This window comes from Sebastes fasciatus, chromosome 12 (assembly GCF_043250625.1).
Source record: "Sebastes fasciatus isolate fSebFas1 chromosome 12, fSebFas1.pri, whole genome shotgun sequence".
Taxonomy (NCBI): domain Eukaryota; kingdom Metazoa; phylum Chordata; class Actinopteri; order Perciformes; family Sebastidae; genus Sebastes; species Sebastes fasciatus.
In genome coordinates, this window is record NC_133806.1 from 21,282,661 (window position 1) to 21,299,596 (window position 16,936).

The 16,936-nt window shown below is 39.6% G+C and overlaps 1 protein-coding gene across 3 annotated transcripts; it reads right to left on the reverse strand.

Annotated features, from left to right (window-relative positions):
• Positions 1-4,297: 4,297 nt before the first annotated feature.
• Positions 4,298-14,249, reverse strand: tcea3 (transcription elongation factor A (SII), 3). 3 transcript variants are annotated; one of them, XM_074654121.1, is made up of 21 exons: positions 14,008-14,249; positions 13,093-13,155; positions 12,079-12,184; positions 11,879-11,969; positions 10,097-10,624; positions 9,892-10,011; positions 9,546-9,647; positions 9,389-9,457; positions 9,196-9,300; positions 8,983-9,048; positions 8,424-8,483; positions 8,178-8,249; positions 7,999-8,067; positions 7,826-7,888; positions 7,668-7,739; positions 6,745-6,905; positions 6,516-6,577; positions 6,236-6,385; positions 5,979-6,125; positions 4,744-4,815; positions 4,298-4,654 (listed from the first exon to the last, which is right to left on the reverse strand). In XM_074654121.1, the coding sequence occupies exons 1-21, from the start codon at positions 14,074-14,076 to the stop codon at positions 4,646-4,648; spliced, it is 2,256 nt and encodes a 751-aa protein (XP_074510222.1). In that variant the 5' UTR covers positions 14,077-14,249; the 3' UTR covers positions 4,298-4,645. The 3 variants fall into 3 exon arrangements, with proteins under 3 accessions (XP_074510222.1, XP_074510221.1, XP_074510223.1); XM_074654120.1 differs by having other exon boundaries at positions 7,668-7,742; XM_074654122.1 differs by lacking the exons at positions 9,892-10,011; positions 10,097-10,624 and having other exon boundaries at positions 7,668-7,742.
• Positions 14,250-16,936: the final 2,687 nt, after the last annotated feature.

A 16,936-nucleotide genomic window follows, 5' to 3' on the forward strand; every position in this document is an offset into this window, starting at 1 on the left:
GTTTGTTTTTGTTAGGGCCATGTATAATGTCTCAGAATTATGTAGCTATATACATACAAAATACATGGTTGGAGAACTGTGTAGGAATGCCCATAATGTTTCATCTTTGCGCTACTTTAGTGTCTGATGTGAAGCAATTGCAGCATAGCGCCATCCCCTAGGAATGTCAAGTTTGTTCAATTTCTGTGGTTCTGTGGAGAGTTAACGGAAATTCATGCCTACTCCTTTTTTTGGTGGTGATATATTATAGCTAAAAAAAACTAAAACTGAAATTAATTTACATTAATTTATTTTATTTTTAGTAGTTTTTTTTACCAGGAAATATAGTTTTATTTTTTTCTTAAAGGATGTACTAGTTTCAGTTTACTAAAAATATTTTGCATTGCTTATTTTCATTTTAGTTTACTATAATAACCCTGGGTTGCACACACAAGCCCAAACCATAACTATACATTGTTTACAGATGACACAGGGAGCGCCTGCGAACATACTTCAACATGAAACATGTGTCTGCTCCAATTTAGGGCATTTGACATTTACAGAGTAATAACGCCCCTATTGGTTCATTTGACAGTGAAAGTCTCTGGAACATGCTGAGTTGTCAGCTGTCAGAAGATGTTATGATGGCGTTCAGTAATGTTTGCACCACAACTTCTGGCCTTTTGTTTTGTTAGCCGCGTTAGGAGCATGCCTGCGGATGGCAACATTGGTCGAGATCCCCATCTACACTTTTGGTACGTTCCAAAATGCACACTTTTAATTTTCACTTTTAGTACGTACTGCAGCTGCCCTTACAAAGTACGTACTGTTGCATGCAGTATGCATACAATTGGGACAAACAAAGCTACTAGCATCTTGTCAAATTTTAAAACATGGGTTTGAGCTATTTTACTTCATCTTAGTAAATATCAGGAAAATAATGTTCTTTAGACACCATTGTTGTTGAAAATGTCATAAAATATGTCCAGCCTTACCTTTATACTGTTCAAAGCACATTTATAGCTGAGCGTGTTTTGTACTTTTAATCGCCTCACTGATTATGTTTAGTCAGGGACTCTGCATGCCTACCAAGTCTCATTTATTTCCATTTATAGAGAGGCTGCATGCAACAACAATAGGAGGCTGAGAGGTCAGGGACTCAGCATAGCACTGCAGAGAAACATTTCAGACAAAGAAGACCTCTATCAAGAATATCAATAGAATGAGCTTTGCAAGCCACATGATTAGAAGAGGTATGAATATATTCAAAGAATCAGTGTGACACTTTCAATTTTAAGCTTTTCAGTACAAAAGTGGACCATATTTAACCTGCCATGAACACGCAACTGAGTGCAGTGTTAATATTGAAAAATTCCAGCAATGTCTGTTTTCATCTGACAGATATGTAATTATGTCCGAATGTTCTGCCGTGTGGTGAAATAAATTCATCCTAACTCGACAGTCAATTTAACTCCTGAGGTCTGGTTGTTTTGAAGCTGATGGACACGTGATTGGACGATGCCTTTATGTGGCTGCCAGTGATGGATTGGCACATGTGTTCTCAAGAGAGAGACTGTAACATCTATACTGACTTTACATCACAGTGTGTCTTTGATTTACTTGACAGGGCACATCACGCTGCACATTTACCATATAGATTTATAGGTCTTGTCAGGAGAAAAGACAGCAAACCGTCAGTCTGAATGCACTGCACGTAATTGTTAGACGTCCCCTGCGAATCCAACACATGATGTCAAAGTATGGTGTAAGAAATAAATTACAGTGGAGCTAAATTCTTCTGGAGCATCTGAACACTTCATTGGAAAATCTCATTTAGTATTTAGATTTAGTATACATGATAATAGCATAATAATTGTCACAATAATTATTTGATTTATGACGGGGTCAAACTTGTGCCAAATCCCTAAGTTTTACACAGTTTTCTTTTAATTGTTTTGTAAAGATAGAATTTGGCAAATAAACGAAATTAACGGATCATTTGCATACATTCATTTTTATTTTATTTTTTTCTATAACTGGTTGTAAAGGTTTAGATCTTCTAAATGTCATCTCCCATTGCCATCAGATTGATTGCCCCAAAGCTATAAAATCCAACATTGGCACAAGACACTTGGCTGCTATATATTAATAAGGCTAGAAAGGCTAATAATAAACCTAGGGCTTGCCAATCCATTAAAACATTTAATCACAATTAATTGTAGGATTGTTCTTGATTAATCCCAAGTTAATCGCACATATTTTATCTGTTCAAAATGTACCTCAAAGGGAGATTTGTCAAGTATTTAATACTCTTATCAACACGGGAGTGGGCAAATATGCTGCTTTATGCAAATTTATGTATCTATTTATTATTGGAAATCAATTAACAACATAAAAACAATGACAAATATTGTCCAGAAACCCTCACAGGTACTGCATTTAGCATAAAAAATGTGCTCAAATCATAACATGGCAAACTGCAGCCCAACAGGCAACAACAGCTGTCAGTGTGTCAGTGTGCTGACTTGACTATGACTTGCCCCAAAACTGCATGTGATTATCATAAAGTGGGCATGTCTGTAAAGAGGAGACTCGTGGGTACCCATAGAACCCATTTTCATTCACATATCTTGAGGTCAAAAGTCAAGGGACTTCTTTGAAAATGGCCATGCCAATTTTTCCTCGCCAAAATGTAGCGCAAGTTTGGAGCGTTATTCAGCCTCCTTCCTTCCCAACAAGCTAGTATGACATGGTTGGTACCAATAGATTCCTGAGGTTCTGGTTTCATATGATACCAGTATATTCACTCTAGCTTTAAAACGGAGCCCGCTACAATCTCTGAAAGATCGATAGCGTTAATGCATTAAAAGAAATTAGTGGCGTTAAAACAAATTTGTGTTAACGCGTTATTATAGCGTTAACTTTGACAGCCCTAAATAAAACGTGAAAATGTGCAAAACTATATATACAAATATTCTTTACTTTTATTAAAAGACAATTTGCAAAATTGCATGAAAACATGCTGTCATTATTTGAGAGCATTATTCATTCGGGGTTTAGTATGGAGTATGGTGTTCATGTTTCAACAGCTTTTATTTTCTTCTAACCAACTGTTGGGGACACAGAGGTCACAGAGCAGAGCAGCTGCCACTAAGCAAACAACACGGGGAATTATGTTTCAGAATCCATTAACAAATTAGAATTGTATTACTTTTAACTTGCTTGTGTGAGAATTTTAAAGTCCCGATTAATCGAGTGAATTTAGCTTCACGGTTTTATTTTTTCATACTCCTTTTTATGTTTAGCTGTTAAGTTGAATTTCAGGAGACATTTTTCTTACTTTTACATTCTAGGATGAAAGAGGGATGTTGATTATAACACCAATGCACCAGTGTCGAATAACAGTCCGTGTTGATGCTTTCTGAGCTCTGCGTGCACATCAACAGAGGACTTATGATGGCGGAAGTGATGCAGAAAAAGTAAATGACTATGGTTTCAACTCACAGGAAACCAGATGGTGGATACTCAGCCAGAGGGCGGCCGGGAAGCATTTCCTCTCCATCACGTCTACAGACCATATTTCTCACATTACCATTATATTCTGATACTGAATGTACTGTACGCAGTCCTATCTCCTCAGAAACACAGAAATGATGGAGTATCATTTCCACATTGCCCAAGGCACAAACATATTTCTCATAAGTATATCAAATTCAGTAATGTTCAGGGAAAAGGTTTGTTTTGTTGAATGTTTTTAATATTGTCACATTAGTGTTCAGCAGCACTTCCCTCTGGCTTTACCAGCCAGCTGGACCACCACTAACAAGCAAGCGTCTAATTTATTTGTGGTCGGTAACCTGAAGACGGGAAAACTCAATTGTGGGAGCTGATGCTGCCTGTGTTTGGAGTTATGATGAATTGTTGCCATCTACTGTGTGTTTTCAGCGGTGCAACGGAAAAACTTCCAACTACCATTTGCACCATTTTCATTAGAAATATCTTTCTTTGTATGAATATTTATCTGTGCAATGAATTACCTTTTTTTCTTATTAGCATGTTAATTGTATGTTTACACTTGGAATATTAGTACATTGTAGATGCAATGTTCAGTTTGTATTTATTTCTTCAGTTCAGTCTGTGCCTATGAGTTTATTGAAATCATTTTTAAAAACGAGATACTGATATGAATTTAAAGGAATGTAGTAGACCCTATTATTCCCAATATATATATATATATATATATACATATATATATATATATATAATATAAACCATACTTAATGATGATGATGATGATGTGTGAAGTGACTGAGTAAGATTGATTGTCAAATTTTTTTATTAAACGCAAGTTTAAAAAGCCATCATACTGATGATTTATGCATTTTAACAGGTGTAATATAACATAGCATATTAACTGGATAACCATGATCATTATTGATGTGTTAACAGTAGTCAGACTGACGTTCATGCTCAGTCTTTCACATAAAGCACCCTTATTATTAGCACATGCTTACAAATTTCAAAATGTCAAGTAAAAATCGTAAGAACACTATTATCTATGAAAATCACCAGCTGCAATAATTTATAAACTCCCTCCCCTCCCATTATAGAAAATAATGAAGTTCAATATGCTCAGAAAATAAAAGGTTGTTTCACCTGGAAGGCTTCAGCAGAACTGAAATTTAGAAAAATAACAAAAGTGTTTTTAATATTATACGAACAAAAGATATGAGTTATTGAAACAAAGGCCGGGGGAAAACGTACCTTCCAGCGGTTACCGCACTCATTACACAGAACAAATGTGGTCATTGGCTCATCAGCACTGCGGGTCTGCACCTGAAACACACACACACACACACACATGCAGGAGGTTTAGTAAGCTGTAAACAATACTTACATAACAGTGCAATTATAATATTTATTCCACTCTTAATGGAATAAGATCTTAACATAACAGATGGGTTACCAGTCATCCATTCCTTTGAAAGATGATACCACAGAAAATTTATAAAAGCAGCTTTAGTATCATCGAAGCAGATTTACATACCACAGCTAGTACAACACTAAAATGTACACGTACTCAAAAGACAAACAAAGACATAATTACAGTATCCACTGACTTCTCATAACCGCACATACATAAGAAATATCACTGGGGAAAAAACTCTTCTACGTTAATATAGCAAGCTCTCCCTGTGAAAAATGTGTTTCATACACCCCACAATGGTTGCGTCCGAAATTCCATACTAACATGCTGTTTAGTTCGCTTAATTTTTAGTATGTCCGAAACCTTAGTATGAGACCAATAGTACGCAATTGCATACAATTTCCAGTGAAATATTACAGTATGCAACGCTGGACACTATGGCGGCATAAATATCCCACAATGCAATGCAGTAGTGATGACAACATTCATAACAAACGTTGACAAACAGCTCTGTAACATCAATAACGCTGGTATAAGTATAAGACTTCACTTTGCTAAGAGTAATATATATTTTAAATGAGTTCAGACTTTGATTCTCACAAACCGTCGTTTGAGATTGGCATGGGTTACCATGGTTACACATCTCCAACCGGCAAGGAGGCTCTCAGGAGGTGACGACGTAAATTACTGCTCAGTGCGTCCAAAAAGATACACACTACTGTTTATTCACACGAATGTATGTTGAACAATGTTGTACAACTATTGGGTATGTAGTGCATAGCAAGTTATTTCGGACGCAGCCCATGTAACCTCCCACCTCTTGCATTCTGTCGTTGACTCCTGCACACAGCCTTTCTTACTACTTCTTTATATAAAATAGGTTTAAACTTTTTCCTTTCTCTAATTATTCATTTTGCTTTGTTGTAAAATAAAAACAGGGTACAATTGAAGGATGAACACTAACACACACACACCTATCTTAAAAATATCTTAAAGTGAGGAGGTATACTGTAAAACATAGCAAGAGGTGCACGTGTAGGTTTGTGATTGTTCATGCACAGTGTGTGTTTACCTGGTTGTAGGTGCAGTTCCTCTTCTTGCACTTGCCGCACTGCAGCAGGTCGGTGGAGGTGCCACCAGTTTTGGCCATTTGGTGCTCCCTGATGGCCTCCTGGGTGAGAACATTCCTCAGCTGTTTCAGCTCGTCGCTGGCCATCTCCTGCACAAAGATGAAGATGTGACAAAAATGGAGCAGAGGGACATAAAAAACAAATCTGAGCATCATGAAAGTTCATCAATGGTTAAGTGTGCAGCGGCAGTGTTCTGTACCTCAGCAGACATGCTGGCGATGCGGCCCAAGTCGATGCTTCCTGCCAGGACGTTTCTGCGAAGACCGGGGTTCTTCGGGTCCTTCAGGTTGCTGATGCGGCTGCGGACTCTGTTTTTGTATTTCATATCAGTGGCCTTTGTCTCCTGGTAGATATGTGCGACCGTACAGTCAAGGTAGATGTGATCAGTTATAATGGGTTACTTTCCACTGGGATCATCACTGAATGAACTACATATTAGTCAAACCAACCATAGTGGCAAATAATTAGCTAAATTGAAGGATATGATCTTCAATCTCTGCAGCCATGCTTTCACAGTTGGTTTCAAAATCCTTGTAGTCGTCTGTGGAGATCAGAAAAAAAGTCAATCTGAACACTACAGTGACATTTGTGTGTGTTCCTTATGTGGTAAGTTCTACTTTGCGGTCTGTTTTTGTATGTGAAACTGTCAGTATATTTAGAGCTACAGTAATGTGTACTCTCAGTGATAAAGTGTGAACTTAGCCTCACTGTTTGTGCGCAGGGCGGCTGTCAGCAAGTCAATGCACTTGTCTCTGACAGAGTCTCCGGTAGCAAGGTGAGAAGGCAGCGGACCCCCGGCAGAGCTGAAGCTGGGTGACATGGGGCTGGTCGGGGTGGTGGGGATTTTAGGGGTGTCAATTTTGCCCTTCCTGCAGAAAAAGGACACATCACAGCATCAACAGAGCAGAGTGTGTGAAGCGGCACATCTGGTGTTATTTGGCCTGATATGAAGTAGAGGTTTTACCTTTTCCAAACTGAGCTTGGGGTTTGAACTAGTGACCTTTTTTTTCTGGAGCAGCATTGCATTTTTCGGACCTTATTAAGACCATTTTTTACATTAAATCTTACTAAATAGATGCATAAGACAAAACTGAAGGCCTTCATGATTCATTTTTTGTTCATTTGGGGAAGCGGAACACACTGACTTATGAACTTATGAAACGTATAAAGTTCACATGGCAAACATGTTAGCAAACGATTGCCTATATACACATCCAGCAGTTATAACAAAAAGCATTGACTTGGATTTGTGCTTTTGGCCACCTGCAGAATATAAGAGCGATATTCCCTCTGTTTTAGCTGTTTTTGGTCTCCACCAACTCCTAAAAATAATATGAGGGTTTTTTGGGGGTGTTTTTCAACAAAACATCTGGCTGCTGCTGGAAAACAAGGCTTATGAGAGCCATGAGACTGTACCAAACAGTAAAGCTGCAGGCTGTAAAACCTAAGATTAACTGAAAGATGCTAAAAGACTAACGATAATTCTCTGTGCCAAACAGCAACACCCAGTTCATTAGTCTTATATTACTTACTTACTTAAAAGGAGAGCACTTCATGAGTATCATCAGCATATATTGTAAACCTGAACCTACAGTGACTTGAATATTGTATTAAAAATCAGATTGAAATACCTTTCAATGCTGTCAGTAGAGGGCTTCCTCTGTGGAGGTCCAGGCTGAGAAGTCTTGGATCCGTGAGACTCTCTTCTATAATACAGTTAAAGGCATCATCTTCATGCTTCCCATTGAAACAAACCTGTGAAACTTTAATGATAAAAAAATTTATTTACCTTTCAACTGTTAGCTTCTTTGCTGGTGGTGAGATGCTTTTCTTTGAATCGGTGGATTCCCGCCTACATTAAATAACGAGACTCTTTCAGTAAGTCTGGTATTATTGACAGTGTTTATTTCTATTTCATTTACAAGTATGAGTGAGCTTTTAAATGGTGCATACCAATCCTACCTGTCAGGTATGGAGTCAGATGATTGACGTTTCACAGGCTGGCTAGGCTTCGAGTCGCAGGAGTCCTTCCTGCAACAAAGGAGAAAGAGCTGTGTCACTGACGGCAATAAAACACACATAAAAGCAGCATAGATTCAAGAGCACTGTACAATGGGATTTATTTTCCTGCTGATGCACACCTTTGTTTTTCTTTTTTGATATCCAAACTGGGCTTTTTGGGAAGTGGCGGTTTAGAGTCAGATGAATCTTTCCTGACAAAAGGAAACATTTGTTTGATTCTCAAACAAATCAACTCATAGCACAAGTATGTCAAGGCAAACTCCTCGTACACTGACAAAGAGCTGTTTGAATAAGCTCATGTCGAACCACACAACCACCATGTTTCACAGCTTTAACAAGCAATTTCACACTCATGACTGGCCAACCTTTCTCTCTTGGTTTCATCCGAGTGTTTTTTAGGCACTTTGCTATCTGACGAGTCTTTCCTGAAAAAAGAAAACAGTCTTTGTACCAACAAAATATCTCCTTCTAGACTCTTTGCTCTTTTTACAGTGAGTTACTGCAGACCAGCTTGAAGCAAAGATGTGAATGATTTCCTAATATATCAGAATATTCAAGCAAAGGGAGAATAACAGTAAAATAGTGGAAAAATATTAACCTTTATCTGACAAAGTTTATCTTTTACCTGTTATATGGACAGAAGTGTTCAATAAACTATTTCCTTTGTAGCCACATAAAAAGAAAAACCTTCATCGCTGATTGAACTCTCATAACAACAATACACGCATTACTGTAATGCACTATGCTGTGTCAATATTTCGTCTAAAACGAACGAAAAACAGAGTTTACAGTCTGAGGTTATAGCTCCTCCAGATACAACAACAAAGTAATAATTCAAGGATGAATGAGAAACAGCCCGCGACCCTGAGTAGGATAATGGATGGATGGATGAATGAGAAACAGAATAATTGCCAGATCCCGGACCTGTCTTTCTTCACGGGATCTGGCGTCTTCTTCTGTGGAGGAGGTTTAGAGTCTGACGACTCCTTCCTGTTGTGGCAAACAACACAAGGATTCAATGCAGAGAGGAAAACTCCAAATGAAATCACAGGTTATTTTTTTCCAAAATAATCCTCGCCAGACACTTCAAGGCGGCGACTACATGCGGTCTGTAATGAGAACTCATCGGATCCAGACCTCTCCTTTTTCACTTCCAGTGAGGGACGCTTCGAGGGAGGAGGCGGTGGGTGAAGGTGAAGAGGAAGTGGAGGAAGAGGAGTGTTGGGGTCAGGAGGCTCTTTTCTGAATGGAAGAAACACCTTTGAGCTGAGCTGAGTCACTTCATGCAAATGTGAATGTGAGGCAATGCAGTGGGCATGCAGACCCTGACCTGGGTGGAGGAGGATGAAGGTGAAATGGAAGAGGAGCAATTGGAGCATTTGGATCTGGTGGAACTTTCCTGATGTGAAAATCAACATTTGTTTGAGTTTCCATAAAAAAATCTCTGTACTAATAATCACTCAAACATGCACCGAAGCACGCCTGACCTCTCTTTCTTCACTTCCAGTGCAGGTCGCTTGGGCGGCGGAGAGGCGGGTTGAGGAGCTTGAGGACGAGGAGGTCGGGAGGAAGAGTCTTTACCGTCCTTCCTGAGCAAACGTCACAACAGTACAGATCAGAGCGCTGCAACTCAAGAGTCCCCGATGCTGTTCAAGCTAAATAAATATAGACACACCTGACCCATCACAGCATGCACCATGCACAGCAGGTAACCGGTGAGTCTGGGTATAAAACTGCAGTAACAAATGTCAGCGCATATGAGTGACTCAGAAACGGTTAAGTCATGCAGTGACATCTCAGTCCATCATGCTCTTCAGCTCAGGCGATGCAGACCTGTCTTTTTTCAGGTCCACAGAGGGGCGTCTGATCGGGAGAGGAGGCCGAGGAGGCCGAGCAGGTCGAGGAGAGGGGAACCGGGTGGGATACAGAACACTGCTGTCCATCACTCCTCTCCTGAAATACATAATTCAATCTTGAAGCTCTGCTGCATGTTTGTTGATTTGTAATAATCAGTTTTTGAGCCACCTCCTCCTCTCACCTTTCAAATATAGGTCTGCTGTGAACAGCAGGTTTCTCTCTCTGGGGTTCACTCGGAGGCCTCTCTCGTTGCGGTGAGCTTATCGGCCTCTTGTGTCTGCTTTCCTCTCTGTGTTTGTCCTTCTTCATGTCATCTGTGTAGCTCTGCTTCTTGGGCTCCTCTGGGTGTTTTTCCTTTTTGACTTCTTCCACATGTCTCATCTTCTTCGGTTCTCCAAACGGCCTTTCTTTCCTTGGTTCTGGCTTGTGTCTCTCAATCTGCCGGTCTTGCTTCTGTTTCCTGTTATCTATTTCCATTTGGGCATCCTCTGCATGTCTTAGTTTTTTGGGTTCTTCGACATGCTTCTCTTTTCTGATTTCTTGGTGATGTTTCTCATTTTGGGGCTCCTCCACCAGGTGCTTTTCATTGTCGGGGTCATCCGTGTGTCTCTTTTTGTGTTCTTCGTTATGTTTTTCTTTTCTGAGTTTATCGGGGGTTTTTTTGTCGGGATCTGAGTCGTGCTTCAGTTTGACGTCAATTTTCCTGTGACTAACATAAACAAAAGGAAGTATCATCTTTACCTCTGTTCAAGAGCCAGCAAACATTTAGCAGTTTCACTTACGTACGGGTTTGTTGTTGTAATGCAACTTTGGCCCCCATTCGGACAAGATTAAAAATAAATCCAACCGGCTGTTTGATGAGCTGGTCTCGAAAAGTTTATCTTTACTTTTTTCCTGTGAGTAAAAACTCAAGAGATACTTTTTTAAAATTCAAATGCCTCCACAGAAAGACTTAAATTACAGGACCAGTGAACAGCAGGTAATTGGGGTTGTAATACTGGGGTAATGACCAACACAGGTAATATTGAAATCCTCCTCTAGAGGATTAGATCCAGTCCGAATGGGGCATTAGAAGAGAATTCAGTGCTTCAGATGAAAACTTCATGCAAAAACAAACAGAAGGACATCACACCATTCATAGCCTCATTAGAAATGTCCTATATTTGCACTTGCAAACATGACTACCTTGAAAATTAACCACATTACAGCCTCAGCAACAGAAGCGTCCATCATGACGTGTGCCCACACTTTAAAAAGGTACCTTTCTGATGTCCTAATCTGATTGCAGCAATACAAAGCAAGCACGTAACACACCGCAGAACCATAAGTTATAATTCACTTAGCTGTTTGAGCATTTAATGGTGTGTTTACTAGAAAATCTGACATGAATGGAGGCTTCTTCTCTTATCGTTTTAATGTGATTCTTTTGAATTCCCATCATAATGCACTGTCCTTGGTACTGAATGTTGTCTTTGATGGACATTTAGATGACGTAAATGCACTTACAGTACAGCTGTCAGTGGGTAAAAAAACAGCGCTGGGAAAATAGATTGATTTAAAAGCTTCCATGGCAAAGAAACAAACAAATGTCTTTATATACTGATTTATTGGACAGGCTGCTGCGTTGTAACTCCTGACACGTTCTTTCAGCGTTTAATTTCTTGAGTGCTTTTCGACAGAGCTGCTTTGTAGACAAGTATTAGTCTACACACGTATACTATTAATGTCATAATACATAAACATGTACAAATAGGTCTAGTGTAGTGCATTGTGGCGTGTATGACAACCATCTCGTCATTTCAACTGAACGTCTGAACTTCCATCATAATTCCACGTTTTTAGAAATTAAATTAAAGCAGTTCGGTCCCACTCACCACGCTGTTTATTTCATATCGCCTCTGCCTCTGTGTTACATATCGTGTCAGCTGTGGAGTTTCTGAGCAGCAGCTGTGAAAGTACTGACCTGCTCTGTGTCTCAGAGGGGGAGCTGTTCGGAGACACTGCTGTTTTGCCGGAGTCCAAACCATTCTTCGTTTCAGATGGTTTCTCAGCGTCTGTGGGAGTGTTGTGTCACATCAGTAAATCATTCAGTTCGTTGATGTATTTATTGCACAAACAACTGTTCCAACTGCTCAGTGAACCGTGTATCAAAAAGTCAAGTACCCAGAAGTCTTTTCCAGTCTTTAATGAGGACCTTTGCCAAGGCAATGACTTCCTCGTCTGTGCAGTGCTTCCTGATACCGTTCACAGACATGCCGATCCTCGTTTCCTAAAACAAACACGAATAAATGCACATTGTGAGCTTTTTAAGTAAAACTGCACTAAGAATTAGTTAAAGCAGCAGTGGGTAGAATTGGAGCAAATATGATTAAAAAAAAGTTATTTTTATAAAACGGTCACTATATCCTGACAGTAGTGCATGAGACAGGTAACCTGAAAAAAAAAAACATGTGCCTTTGTGTCCTCAGGTGCTCCTAAAGGCATCTGCAGGATTTCCCAGACCGGAGGAAAACAAGCAGTAAGAGCCGAGCTGGAGTCTGCCATCTAGGAGCCGGCGGTCAATCACTTGTGAACTCCGATCAAACGGTCAAACTAGGCAACGCTGATCAAATATGAATGAATATTCTGTTACTGTAATGCCTATTTCTCACCTCAAATGTTTTGCGCCGGTTGGTGGGCGGTGCTTGGTATTTCCTCAACAGATCTCAACATGGCTGCAGGGTCACTTCTCATTTTACAGCTAAACAGTACACTACAAGATGTTTCTGAAAACATTTGAGGCGAGAAATAGGCATTACAGTAACATAATATTGATTCATATTTGAACAACTCTCCCTAGTTTGACCATTTGATCGGAGTCTATGAGTGATAACAGCTGTCTCCATTGAATGAACAGCCAATAGGAACGCTCTCTCTCTGAAATGACCTGTGATTGGCCAAAGTCTCCCGTCACGAGACTTAGATTTTTTAAAGCCTGTAAACAGAGCCATGAGGAGGTGCAGAAGTCTAGTTTTCTCTCAGAGCACTTGAATTACAATATGCTGAAAGGTTATTATGGAATTTTTGCCAAATAATGCCAAAAAAATCTGCCTATACTGCAGGTTTAAGTGCTTGAAAAGCAATGGTAAAACTTTACTCTAATGTAAACTACACACTGGACAATATACTGGGGCCTACCTGGAGAAGTTTGAGTGTCATATTGAAACCTTTCAGTTCCCTCAGCACGTCCATGGCGCTCTCCTGCATATACACAAAACAGTTCGATAGCCAACATCATTTACAGCTCTATGTGTATGTTTAGAAATATAATAGCAATGTAAAAAAAATGCAGAATTGATCGCATGTAAATGTGAACATCACATGAACATCCCATGAACATTTCAAAAAAGAAACCATAAGTAAGCATTGACAGTTTCACTTTTGTATTTATAAGTTTTCATAAAAAAAATACACATTGATTCCATAAATTGAAATAGCCAAAAAATACAAGAACAGGCATTAAAAAATGTAAGTTTGCTTTATTCTAGTAATCAGTTTTCACAGTTACTCTTCTAACTGTGCAAGCGCGCCATTCAACAACTGTTGCTCTGCTCTAGTCACAACACACACACACACACACACACACATACACACATACACACATAGACAGACATATACACACAGACATATACACACACACACACACACACACACGACCTTGCCCACAGGCCGCGTTGTTTACTTTCGGTTGCATGAGTCAATGTTCAATACGACAACCAGCAAAACGTTTGCAAAAAGTTGTCGACAAGTTGCCAAAAGTTGACCCACATTAGCGCTGCACACTCTGAGACCGAAACGTCCTGCAAGAGACATGTATGCAAACCCGAGCCAAACACCTGTCGACCATTTGTTACAGTATGCAGTCAGGCTCCTATTACAAACTTTCCAAACACACCGATTCACACGAAAACAAACTTATCCTCAACGTGAACATGGGCTGAAACCATTTTCCAGAAGGAGAGAGAGACATTGACAGGCCTTTCTGTACAGCACGAGGTGGCCGAGCAGGACAACGCGCCACCTGCGGGTGTCAAAACATGGACATGGACCCACCGTGTTATTCTGAGACACCATCTTGTCCAGTCTTTTTGCAATCCGGATGAGATCTTCCTCTCGCGTCATTGCTGCATTTACTCGACTAAAAAGCGAAAGCAATTGATGTTGGATTATTTAGAAGTCGGGAAATTAGGTCAAAAAAAAGTTTGGATCCGCTGCAGGACGCACTTTACGCACTTTACGCACGACGCACAGAGGCGTGTCCACTGCTGCAGGATCCCAGCTGACCTGCTGCAGGACACATGACAACAGCTAAATATAGACACATGGCACTACACACACATATCTAATTCTCAAGGTGATCGTTTAAAGTTCTTTAAAGAGTCAGACTCTTTTAAAAAAAAAAATTAAATTGTTTGTTATAACTATTATGTAATCTACTATTTCTTTATATTAATCTTGTCTCTAGGTGGAGGCTTCAGATAAACCCAGTGGGTTTTTTGCCTCTTCCTGCACTGTATATTATTCTTTTTTTTTTCTTTTTTAGTTGTATAGTCTTAAATTGTGCAAAACAAATAAAAAAAAAACAAATAAATACTTCCTCTTTTTCTATCGTTAAAGCCGCCAATCTCTGATCTCAGTGGCTCTTCATATTCTGTCTGGTGTATTCTGGCTGCATTATATATATCACCAGTTATTTGCACACCAGAGCCAATTTGCTGAAGTGCCAAAGTTCAGCCCGACACTGGATCAGAGTTTACATGTTTATACCTCACCCACTGCTTCAGTATGGAGGACTCACAAGAGTCACGTAAATAGTAATAAAGCATTTAATTGATTAATACCTAATGGTACAATAAAAAATAGCCATTAATAAATTTGTTTATAAATGTTAAATTCCATTATTTATTTATTTATTAATGAATTTCGAATTGATACTACTTATTGACTGTTTTATGGTGTTTTTGTAAATCCCGTTTTAATTTATTTTTATAATTATATTTTTTATTGCCCAGTAAAATGTCAAATAATTACTTTGTAATATAGTCCATTTATTCATAGAATAATAAATCAATTTGCAAACAAATTTATTAATGGCTATTTTTATTGTACAATTAGTTATTACGGTGGTGCAGTGGTTAGCACTGGCGCCTCACAGCTGGAGGGTTGCAGGTTCAAATCTGGCTTGGGGCCCTTCTGTGTGGAGTTTGCATGTTCTCCCCGTGTTAGCGTGGGTTTTCTCCGGGTACTCCGGTTTCCTCCCACAGTCCAAAGACATGCAGGTTAGGTTAATTGTTGACTCTAAATTGCCCGTAGGTGTGAATGTGAGTGTGAATGGTTGTCTGTCTCTATGTGTCAGCCCTGTGATGGACTGGCGACCTGTCCAGGGTGTACCCCGCCTTCGCCCAATGTCGGCTGGGATCGGCTCCAGCCCCCCCGCGACCCCTAACGGGATAAGCGGTTGCAGATGAGGATGAGGATGAGGATGAGAATTAGTTATTAATCAATTAAATGCTTTATTACTATTTACGCAACTCTTGTGGGCCTCCAGACATCAGCACTAGGTAAAAAAAAATTATCAAATATGCTTAAGCCATTGGAATTTGTGGTTTATGTGCAGATGTGTAGTTAACATCAGGAAAAAAAATTCACTTTCGTTAACGTTTTTTTTTTTAAAACTGCCTTTTGGAACTTTGTTTATGTGTTTGCCAGCAGAGGGAGCTATGATGTAAGTTTACAACCTGACATAACTTCACAGTCCCACTGATCACATCTTTTCATGTGTATTAACTTTTAAGATTGTCCTGTTAAACTTAATACGCTCACCTTGCACCAACCATCACGTTTACTTCTATTTGCTACCATTAACTTCTCGTAAATGTGAACCATTTCACAGTGCAAGCTGTGAGCTCACACTGAGATTGTATAAAGATTTGAGCTTTTTCAATAGTATTCTTCTTCTTCTTTTTAAGAAACCTGTTTGCAGAAACGTTTAAAGATAAATTATGACTGTTTAGACGGTAGGGACTATTGACACCCAGCATTTTAAGTGATACTAAATGGAATAATATTATTTAAAATGACTTGAGCCTGTAATTGCACGAGCCTGTGCTGCTCATAGTCTTCCTTTGAGTCTTTTGGTGCACACAGTGAGTTATCTGAGGTCAGTTAAAGACCATAATATTACTTCATATTACTCAAGCAATTACTTTCTATAAGGTCTTTTTGCATCCGTGGAAAAAAATGTGTTTATCTCTGACAACTTCTTGGAAGCAATCATTTACAGACTGTTTTCATAGCAAATCTCTTCCAGGGGAAACACGCTCCCAGTACTGAAAGGCATGAAGGCTCACTCCCACAGTCTACTGGGAATGAAGCCCCGCTACAGTTCAGATCTTAGAGACGTCCCTGCTGTTGGATGTGGGAAGTGAGGACATGGGAGATGCAAGTCGCAACAGTCTGTTTTTGGAGTTGGATCAAACATCAGTGGGATGAAGTTTTTTGAGGTTTTAATTGGTTTAGATTTCTCTGTCTAGAAAACGTACGCATACCCAACATGGACAGTTTATGTAGACAGCAGTGCTCTCTAACATAATTGTATATCATTACAGAACTGTTTTGGCTGGGAAACTAAGACGTCTGCCCTAAAGGTAAAGTCTAAATGTGTGGATTTTTTACACATCAGCGTGTTCAAACTCTAAAATATGAAGCATGTCCCATTAATCTCAGAGCAAACTGTGACGCTCTTGTGTGGGGATTTGAAGATAACCGTGTTAATGACTGCAGGTGAAAGTACAGTCTGAAAGCTTGTCTTGAGCAAAGAGTATTATCTCTTTACAACGCTCTTACACAACAGGCTGAGTGTATGACCCCGTCCCCCCTGCGTCTGGCAGGTAGAGATGGTGCCGGCCAACTAGAGAAGTGGGACAGCTACCCGTGAGGTAAGAGAGGAAGCAGGCCGAGAGGAAGAACCAGTGATCAAGAT